The sequence below is a fragment of the Tupaia chinensis genome, unplaced genomic scaffold (assembly GCF_000334495.1).
Source record: "Tupaia chinensis unplaced genomic scaffold, TupChi_1.0 Scaffold000323_1, whole genome shotgun sequence".
NCBI lineage: Eukaryota > Metazoa > Chordata > Mammalia > Scandentia > Tupaiidae > Tupaia > Tupaia belangeri.
In genome coordinates this window covers 741,820-752,509 of record NW_006159817.1, presented here as the reverse complement: position 1 = coordinate 752,509, position 10,690 = coordinate 741,820, and the positions used below count along the sequence as shown (strand labels likewise).

Genomic DNA, 10,690 nt, shown 5'->3' with positions numbered 1-10,690 from the left:
GCCCCCGGGGTAAGGCGACACCTCGGTCTCTGGAACTCAATTTATTGAAGAGGCTTCTCCGAGAGGCAGGGCGGAACTGCTGAGCCTGTGCTGCCTGGCGGGCCCCGGGGAGGGTGGGGAGGCCGCCCACCTCCCCGCCTGGGCTCCAGGGACAGTGCCTTACACAAACGTTTGCCGACGGGTGCATTTGGGCCTGTCGATGGCTGTCGATACGGACAGGTTCTCTTTGTGCGTGTCAGGATTTGGGGACGTATTGAGTTGTGGGCTGGAGACTGTGTTCAGCCTGCATGCCTCTGTTCTCACGGTCCCCTCGGCTCACATGTTCCCTAGCCTCGGACTGAGGGCCCAGCACGCACCACACACAGGGGACCCAGAGACGAATGGAAGCCACTGACAGACGAGCACGATGCAGTCTCCCAGTCTGGGAGGCACAGGTCCGAGAGGCACAATAAACCATAAAGACACAGATCACTACACGGCAGAAAGGACAGGGACAGAGGTGAGAAGGAGGGGTGAGAGGAAGGAAGCCTTCCTGGAGGAGGAGTCATGTGAGCCGGGTCTTGAAGGCATTTACTAGGTTTAAAAAAGCTGAGGGGCAAAGCAGTCTACACAGAGCGACAGCATACGCAAAGGCACGGAGTCAGAGGGCTTCCGCGTGTCCCTGGAGCTGGAGCACACGCGTGGCCATGGCTGCTGCTCCTTCAAAACAGGAACTTGGGAGTCCCTGAGCGAGACCAACTGGACAGCTTGATCTCCACAAGGGAACCCGCGTGTGCCCCTCCAATCTCGCTGTCCGGGTCGGGGAGCATGGGTACACAGGAAACTGGGGGAGGGCTTGTCTCCTCGGTGACACCCTTGACCCCGGCGGCCCCATGGTGATAGGTGGACAACAGGGACGATGGCAGGGGATTGGAGCGACAGGGTCCATCTGTGGGCCTGAGGGACACCTAGGAGGGGAGGACGGTCACCCGAGATCTTAGAGCACCGAGACTGACTCTGCAGATGGAGCCCGGCCGGCCCAGGCAGGAGGGGGGACGGATGCGGTCCCAGCTGGGATCTAGTGCTAAGTCAACGGGACCAAGTGGGCAGGGAGGAGCCAGCCGCTGCCTTCTGCTGCCTGGGCCGGCCACGGTGACAGCACTTCAGAGACGGATCAGGAGACTCAAGGTCAAGTGCCCTCCATATCCTGAGCATGGGGACAGGCAGACAGCGAGGTCACCTGCCACCCCTTCCCCATGCCCTGCTCCCCGGGAGAAATTCTCAGGGCTCTTTCATGCCCTCCATGCCCGATGCTCACAACCACCTTCCCGAGAAGACGAGGTCCATGCTCCCAGCCTCGATGTCCCACCCGGCCTTGCTGTCCCTCTCCCCCTGTCATCTCTAGCCGTGCTCCCAGCCTCGATGTCCCACCCGGCCTTGCTGTCCCTCTCCCCCTGTCATCTCTAGCCGTGCTCCCTTCCCCATGCCCCAGAAGCACCAAACTTCCTCACTCCAACCTCGGGTCCCCAATGCCCTGGCCCTCTGCGAGGGTGGCCCCTTCGTGGACACAAATGTCACCTGTACAGTGAACCCCTCCTAGACCGCCTGATAAAGGTACGTGCCCTGGGTCACCGTGGCACCCCTGATGGGCACACAGAGGGCTCACAAAGCTCTAGCCATCACAGAACTATTGTCAAGACCACGAGGCGCCTCCGAACGCGCACGGGCAGATCAGGCCGGTGGGAATCAGCGGCCGGCAGGAAGTGGATGGCCCTTGACGGGGTAACGGGGGACCGTCTGTGAAGAGGGAGACCACTGAGACTCTGTGGGTTTGAGAGAGCAGATTCCGGGACCCGGACAGAAAGTGCCGTGTGGCTCCAGAGGCATGAGCTGTGACCTCGGCAAACTGGGGACCAACACCCTGCCCTCTCGCCCTGCCAGGGGTCCCGGTGACCACTCTAACTGTGAGTCTGCAGGGCGGGGCAGCCCTGGGATGCCGTCCACACGGACCAGCCTGGAAAGGAGGGGCTCACAGAGGGCGCCCCGCAAGGAGGGCTTGGGGCCCTTGCATCTGGCAGCTCCTCTGGTCAAGAGGCATGCTCTGAGAACCCCAGGCCTCCTCCTGCCTTTTCCAGGGGGCCCCGAACCACCCCCAAAAGACAGTCCCAACTGCGTTCCTACCGTGGAAGTGCTCGGCTGTCTTCCGCCGCAGGGCCTGCAGGGTCACCTCGGCGTCCGCCCACTCCAGCACCAGTCTCCGGCCGTACAAGTGGGTGCTGTGGCACAGGGCGTTGAAGGCTCTCTGCAAGGGGACAGAGATAGAGTTTTAGCGGGGATAAGCCTGCGGACACGCCACCCTGCACCTGGCTACCCACTGGCACTGCGAGACTCCGAAGCCTGGGCTGCAGCCTGTGTGACGTCTGATCTCTGGCCAGTGTCCGGGCAGCTGCAGGGCACACCTATTCCATTAGCAGTCACGTTCTTGGGGACAGTCGTGAGTGTCTGGGTAGTCAATATATCTGCCATCAGGGCCTGACTGGTGCCTGGGCCGAGGCGCTGGTTTGACGGCTATGTTCCGGCGAGGGTGACCCCTTTAGCGGGCCATGTCCCCACTCTGGCCGTCAGTGGCATCGGCCGTGTGCTGACAACCATACAGGCCACTGGTGGTCACTTGGTGCTGCTCTCTGCTGGCCCAAGTGGCTCTGCCCCTCCCTGTGTGGCTCTTGGGTGCCCTTGTTTTTATCTGCTGCCACTGTCCCAGGCCAGGCCGGCCTCGGCAACTCTGCTGCAGCCTGTCCCTCTTCTGCTGGCCTCTGTCCCCAGATCGGCAGTCCCTCCGGTCCCCAGAGTGAGAGACACATGTACTTCCCTCCCAGCCTTCCGCATGCAGCTATCCCCTCCCTGTGAGTGTCACACGGAGGCGTACCCCACACGTGGTACGGGCCCCAACCTGACACGCGCAGCTCAGGAGTGCAGGGTGCTCACGGCCGTGCGGTCACCTCCGCGGCGACTCTGCCAGGTTCTCCTCACCACCAAAAAGGAACCTGTCCTCCCTGGCTGTCCCTGCCCGAGTTCTCCATCCCCCGTCCCTGGTCTCTGGCAACGACGACTCCTTTTTCTGGCCCTAAATTGACCTACTCTGGACATTCCATATGAACAGGAGCACGCTGCCTGGCTGTCCCCTCTCACATGCCACAAGATCCCCAGGTGAGTGACATCGTGCCCGGATGCTCTCCCCACCATGATGGGCTCGGCCCACAACACCTGTCCGGGCACACAGGGCTGCGAGGCTCAGGGCCCAAGAGTTCTTTGACCCTGAGTTAAAGAACTGCTGGAGTCACGCTGCTCGGGCAGGGCGGGCCCTGTGTCCTAACTGCATGATCTCGGGCAAGTGAAATAAATCTTCCCGGACTGAGCCGCCTCATCTGTGCGACGGGGATGTCCCCTCAGGGCTGTGGGCCATACGGGAAGAGCTGACTCAGACAGGGCCTGGGACAGCGTGGGGCTCTCAGGATGCGCTCGGGTGACATCAGCTCTCACTCTCGGGTTGTCACGGCAGGTTCATCCCATCTGCAGCTTCCTTCTCTCTGCACAGTCCTTGGGCAGGCGTTGGGAGCGGAGTTGCCTGCCAGAACGGGACAGCCACAGGAGCTAAAAGGAGCCCTCTCTCTGTTCCTGGGTTTAGAAGGACATCTGCTGCAGGGATGGGAAGGGAGCTGTGGGGTGTACCTTGCTTGCTTCTTTGATGCCATGAGGTTCTAGAACATTGGAACTCACCCAGCTCTGCCCCTCAACGACAGCAAGGCAGTCCAAAAGACGCTATGTGGACCTATCCCCCAGGACCTCAGAATGGGCCGATGTGGGCATGGGGCCACTGCAGACGTGATCAGACAAGACGCGGCTACACTGGCTATGGTGGGCTCTGACCATGACGCCTGATGTCCTTAGAGGGCCACCTGAAGACAGCTACTGGACGGATGTCGTGCGGAGATGGGGACAACCTGGAGTGATGGGTCTACAAACCAAGGAACGCCAAGGACGGCCAGCTGTCACTGGAGCCAGGACAGAGGCCTAGAGCAGGTGTCCCCTCAGAAGGAAACGACCCAGCGGACACCCTGAGCTCGGACTCTTGAGCTGAGAGAGAGAGAGAGAGAGAGAGTGAGTCTATTTCTGTTGCTTTTTTCCCTCTTTTCTATTTTTGGAGAAGCTTTTGCTACAGGGTGCGTGCGCTCACCAGAAAGACAGAGACAGAAAGTGAGAAATCACCCTCCCCCAGGGGGGATGGCCATGCCGCAATCCCTTCTCCTCCATTCTCCTCTCGGGATCTTGGGCACGCACACACATGTGCCCAGCGTGAGTTCAAGCCACCGGGTCTGGCACTCAAACTGCGGTCGACTACATGGGAGTCCAGCGACACTGCCATGACGCCAACTGCTTTAACCCCCCAGTGCCCGGTGCTTTGTGATGGTGGCCTGAGAAACTACGGAAATGACTTTGGACATCAACCATCATGAGCCTTAGTCTCCTCGTCAAACACAGGGCTACCTGGGACTTACACCCAACCGGCCCGGAGGGTGGCGCGTGGTATATACCCAACAAACAATGAATCTGAAAAGACGGGAGAGAGGTGGGCGGTGCATACGCGAAGCTTTTAAAAGCCATACATGTGGCCAAAAAAATATAAGTAAATAAAAAAAGAAACACTTTGTTCTCTTCCGCACTGAGAAGGGCCAGGTGCAGAAAAGTTCTTCTCCCTCTTTTTTTTTTTTTTAACTTTAATTTAAAAAACTCTTTCCGACTGCCAGCCGAGCCTCTGCATTTTTTACCATGCGGATATAAAAATGCATCTGGACTCTAAGCCGAAATGGCCCATTCAGAGCTTTAAAACACACGCGTTCTCAGCTGGTGAGGCAGAGAAACAGTCTGACGGGGGGGGGGGGGCCGGGGGTTTAAGATGGGAGAGAGGAATTGGCGGGGAGTCTGGCGTGGCGGATATTCCATCCCAGCACCAGGGTCCCTGAGGAGCTGTGGTCCTGGGGACACGGTGGGGTGGGGTGCCAAGAGGCTGCATCTGGTGGATGCTAGGCCTGAACTTACAGAGGAAGGAGTACGAGACCCTGGGAGGTGGGCCCAGGAAAGATGGCCCGACCCCAGCTGCTCTGACTCCTGCTGTCAGCTCGGCGTTTCTCTGTCACCCTCGGAAGCTTGCTCGCCATTCCTATGCTACAGAAAGCCTGCAAAGGGCTCCGTTTATTGTAAGAGCTGACTATAAATCCCTGCTCCTGGCCTCCCCTGCCATCACCGTGCAAATTCCCCATTCCTCTCTGTGTCCCCCCCAGCATGTCGTCAGCCTCTCTTTGGAAGAGCTTTTTGTACTCGGGTTAAGGAGGTGACATGGCTCTGCCAGCACTTAAGAGCTGTGTGATCTTGGGCAAGCTGCCTGCCCTCTCTGAGCCTCAGCTGCCGCCTATGTAAAAGAGAAGCAGCAGAGAACGGGGAAGAGCCGGTGACCAGTGGAGCCTGACCTGCGGAAGGCTACCACGCATGTCTCACTAAACTATGCAGCCCGACTTTCAGCTGCCATGCCAAGGAGCAGGGACCCTGGAGGGTGGGACTCGAAAGCTCCTTTGTATTTGAAGTCGGAGCACAAGACGGCTCTCTAAAAATAGTGGAGGGACCTCCTGGTTCTAGTCCCCGCAGGAGCATATGAGATTAGATCGGCTTCCCCAGGGCCCGCTGCCGTGGTGACTGGAATGTGGTGGCCTCAAACTGTCGTAGGCAGGTGACTGGAGGCTAAAATTGGCCCTGGATGATCCAGAGTAATTGTGCTTCATTAAAAGAGCGCAATGAGACCTTGTGACAACTGAGGTGCCCTAGGAGGCAGGGGCTGGTGAGGAGGGGGAGGATGCGACCCCGAAGACCCTGAGGAGCGTGGGAGGTTCCAGGCTCAGCAGAGGCCCATGGCCTCTCTGGTTGAGGCCCACCAGGATCTTCTTCCTGGCCCCTCTGCCCACACTTGGCTGCACGGAAACCATGCCCCCAAACTAGTGAAGTTTTTTTTTTTTTTTCCTTTTTTAGATTTTGCTATAGGCTATGTGTGCTCCCAGGAAGGAAACAGGAAAAGTGAGAAATCACTCCCTCTCCGGTGTGGGGTGACAGCCATGTGGAAATCCTTTCTCCTCTAGTCTCCCGTTAGGATTTTGGGCACGCACACATCCATGCCCTGCACGATTTCCAAACCACCGGGTCCAGGACTTGAACTGTGTGGCGGATCCAGCTGCCTTAACCCGTCACACTGCCGGCTGGCCCTCAGGCAGGGTTTTCCAGCTCTGGCAAGGCATGCTGGGAGCCTCGATCATCTCAGGCCATTGGGGCCTGGTCCTTGGCTCCTCCCCAAATCCTCCTTCCCTGCTCTGTCTTTTCCTCCCCTGGAATCAAAGGCCTATAATGCTAGCAATGGATTATGGGTCTCCTGGTTCCCCAGGACCTTGAACTTGTCCCAGGAGCAGATGTTCTCATTCTCCCATTTCTTTTTCCTTTTTTTTTTTTTTTGAGAGATTCTTGCTATAGGGCGCGTGCGCTCGCCAGAGAGACAGAGAGAGACAGACAGAAAGTAAGAAATCACCCCCGGGGGAAATGGCCACGCTGCAACCCCTTCTCCATTCTCCTCTTGGACATGCATGCTCACGTGTCTGGAGTGAGTTTCAAGCTGCCGGGTCCAGGATTCAAACTGGAGTTGGCCACGTGGGAGTTCAGCGCCTCCACCACTGTGCCAGCTGCTGGCCCCATCGCTCTCCCACCTCAGCAGAGGGAAAGCTGAGCTGCCGGCCCAAGTCTGTGCACGGGTCAGAGCCGCTCTGCCTTTCACTTCTGGCCCCTGCACACTCTGACTCCGGGGCCCCTGCACGTCCTGTCATAGCCGGGACGTGGCCGCCCTCAGGACATGGCTTGCTGGTGGTCTGGGGAGGACCCCGTCTCCTTGCATGGCTTCCCTGCCCTGCAAAGCCTGCTGCACGAGGTCTCCTGGGCTCCCCTTGAGCCCCGCAGGGAAGGCACCGTGTTCTAACCACCCTTAGCAAGGGACCGGGGCAGAGCGAGACAGCAGACCACGGAGTCTCTCATCGAGACCTTGAGGACACGTCTCCAGACTTGGGGACAGCTGGGTTGGTTCTGGTTGGAGATGAAGGGCTGGCTGAGGAGTCCTGCCACGGGCCTCGAACGCCTGTAGTTTATTCCACAAAGTGGGCAGGGACAGAACACGTCTGACCTGAGAGCATTGCTCTGGAGTGTCCCAAGGGCCACCTGGCCTCCGGTCAAGACCTGCTGTGTATGGCCACAGGCCTGGCACATGGAGCGGGAGAGGAGACCCTGCGCCCCACACACGTGGTGGACCGGGTGAGATGGGAGCAGTAGCTCACCCCACTGAGACTCGGGAGACACAGGGTGAACCCCCGGCTGGCATATCGGAGGAGACTGAAGACCCACCACAGAGTCTGCCAGGAAAGAGGAGCCACTTCTGGCCAGCACCCGATGGCCAACGCTGTTCTTCCTGGACACTCCTTCCCCGGGCTCTAGTCTCCATTCCCCGTGTGCCTGGGGGTCCCTGGACCCTGGTTTCTATCTTTGGGAGGCCCTGGCAGGAGATGGAGGGAAGGAGGGAGGCGGAGGACACAGGTCGGACGCCCCTTCCCATTTCCTTCTCGCTGGCCTCTCTTCCACAGCTCGGCTCTCCTTCCCCACTCCCTGGTGCTCTTTAGCATCGGGGACTGACAGGTCCCCACTGTCACTGGTCCCCGAGCCCTCCGGACCCCTCTATGATACCTCTTCACTCAGAGCTCTTCTTCTGAGCCCCCCGGATACACTGTGCTTCCCACTGGAACCCTGACCGGATGCCACCTGGAGGCCCTGCGCCTGAACCAGGGACAGCGGATGCACCACCGCTCGGAGAACCCGCGCCCACCCAGCCCAGGCCCCTCACTGCCTGGCAGCCTGGCTCGGCTGTCTGGAGTCGCGGCTTTCTGACCCCCTCTGAGGTTAGCCACAGACTGCAGGCGTCGGGAGCCCTGCCTCCTGCCACCTTCCGCACTCCCTCGGGAGAAGTGTGCTAAGGTGGAGCGAGGGGTGACAGCGCAGGCTACATGGCAGTGGGCCTGGCGGCCATCTTCCCAGGGCAAGGAAGGGGGCTGGAAGGCTGCCAGCCTGCTGCTGGGCCTGAGCTTTCCGCAGTTTCTCTGGCGACAGCCCCTCCCGCTCCCAGCAACAAAAGCCCGTTCTATGCCCTTGGCGGGATGCCCGTCCCAAGGAGCTATGGAGTTGCTGAGGGCCATGGCTTCCGGGCGGGCTGAGGATGAGCTGCCTGGTTCTGAGAGTCCAGGGCACTCTTCTGGTCCCTCCGGTCCCGTGGGCACTGTCCCTGGGAGAGCCAGAGGGACATCTCTCAGTGGACAGTGACTGCATCCGAACGGGACAGCATCGCCCTGCCCCAGACTGGCCGTGCCCAAGGCCTGGGGTGAGCAGCTAGGGCTGCTGGGAAATCGGGGTGCTCTCTGCTGACGTGGTTGAAAAGTAGGCAGGTCCATGTCACCTTCCTGAGTTGATGGTCCCTTTCCTCCCTATCCCCATGCTCCGGGATCCACAGCCTGGTGAGCGATCTCTCGGCCAATCCTGCCAGCTGCTTTGGCCTCCGTGGGGTGCCCCAGGTCACACCGGTGACTCCCACTGCTGGCCCTCACTTAGCACTGGGGCTGATCTGAGGAACGACATTGGGGATGGGGGCGTCCTTCTAGAGAAACCCAGACACCCACTGCCAGGCCGTGGTGACTCAGGGACGCCTCCCCCAACTCGTCCCCTCACCTGCTCACTCAGCTCACTCTGATCCACCCCGACATCCCTGGGGGGTCCCACCTCTGCCCTCTGCACATTGACAGCAACATGGGGAGGCAAGAGCCCCCCACGAGGGGAAAGGGCCAGTGTCAGGTGGCAGGGCGTGAGGAGCTACCAGGTGACAGGCACAGTGGCCTCACTCGGGCTCCAGGGTGGGGCACAGGCCTGTCCTCACTGCTTTCTGGCCACGTGACCTGATGAGTAACTTCCATACTTTCTCCACTGCAAAAAGCGGGGTGTGCTCCAGCCTCCCGGGGCCTCTGGGGAGAGCAGCTAAGAGAGACTGCTCTTCTCAGGGCCCCGCGCATGGCAGGGTCTGACTCTGGTCCCTGCCGCTGATCAGACAATCTTTCCTTAAAAATTACCTTAATGAGGGACCAGCAGTTAGCGTAACGGCTATGTTGCTGGACTCCCATGGAGTCGACCGCAATTTGAGTCCCGGACCCGGTGGCTTAAACTCACACCGGGCACATGTGTGCACGTGCCCAAGATCCCGAGAGGAAAATGGAGAAGGGACTATGGTGTGGCTATCCCCCTGGGGAGTGATTTCTCGCTTCCTGTGTCTCTCTGCTGAGTGCTTGTGCCCTATAGCAAAAATTTCTCCAAAAAAGAAATAACAATTGCTGTTGAGAGGGGGAAAGCGTTGCTGTCTAACTCGGCTACGGTTTGGACTTCTACCCACGGTCTGACGAACCTGGGCTGAGGATGCTGGCACCCGAGTCCGCACTCCAGCTCTGCGGGGCTGGGCAGGATGCAGGCCACCCAGGCTCAGAAAAGCGTGACACTTAGACCCTGGTGCCGAAGGCCGCACACTGAGGCTGACTCGGCCTGACCCCGAGTTCTCGGCCCACAAACGTGATGGGTGAGCTCGAGTCCCTGCCTTGAAATGCAAGCGTCTCTGAATTCCTGGGTTCCGACGATAGGCACTTGGCAAAATACTCAGTGAGTGTGAGTGCACACTAACAGGGACACGCACACACAAATGGGGACGTGGGGACAAGCCCCTACTCCTGAACTGGCTTCCAGTTCATGCTCTGAGAGACACAGAACACCTGCTCCCTGGGCGTCACAGGGCCGCACTCCGACTCACGGGATGCCGGGCTGCTTCCACTTCCCCGACGCCACGGCCCGGTCCAGTGCTTCACACACAGCACCCCACGTAGCGTGCACGCACGCTGGCTGTGGGGATGAGTGCCCTGGGAGTTAGGGCTCTGAAGTCCCTTGTCTAGGACCACATGGAAAGGGTGGGCTCTGAGGCCACGGCCACACTGACCACCGCGTGGCACTGTCTGTTGCAGAACACAGGTGTCCAGGAAGGTGCCCCATGGCTCCTTCACCCTCCGTGCTCTGAGGACGCTGCCCCCTCAGTCGGAGCCCGGCTGCATTCCCAAGCAGCCTCCAGGAGACTGACTCTGCTCCCTCCTCGCGCTCGGTGAAGCCAAGGTGTGCGGCATGCACACTGCAGACTATCCATCCGACGGCGACCCCTTACTGTAGGGGCACCGCGCTGGGTGAGGCACGGCACAGCCTCCCTGCTCTAAGCTCTGCCAGGCTCCCTGGTCACCTGCCCTCCCTGACACGGCTATGTGGGTGGCGTCTGCAAGGTGGACGCCCCGACCTGAGCCCCTCCCGGCATCACCTGAACCAGGGCAGGCCCGGCCACGTGTCCTGGTCGCCCTCGGCGTGACGGGAAAGCGGGAAACGAGGGAGGAGACCCTAACTGGTGCGACCCCACAATTAAAGCGCAGTTGCTCACCACCGTGAGAACAGCCCGGCTGCCGATGCTGACGCCGCCCGCCACCTCCTCCTACCCGCCGCCCGCTGACCA

The 10,690-nt window shown here is 60.0% G+C and overlaps 1 protein-coding gene across 1 annotated transcript in view; it reads right to left on the bottom strand.

Moving 5' to 3' along the window:
• Positions 1-10,690, bottom strand: part of RBM19 (RNA binding motif protein 19) — a gene marked incomplete in the record, with an annotated part of 174,920 nt that overhangs the window by 42,562 nt on the left and 121,668 nt on the right. The window contains 1 exon segment of the mRNA XM_027773124.1: positions 2,161-2,281. Coding sequence (XP_027628925.1) covers positions 2,161-2,281 — 121 coding nt within the window.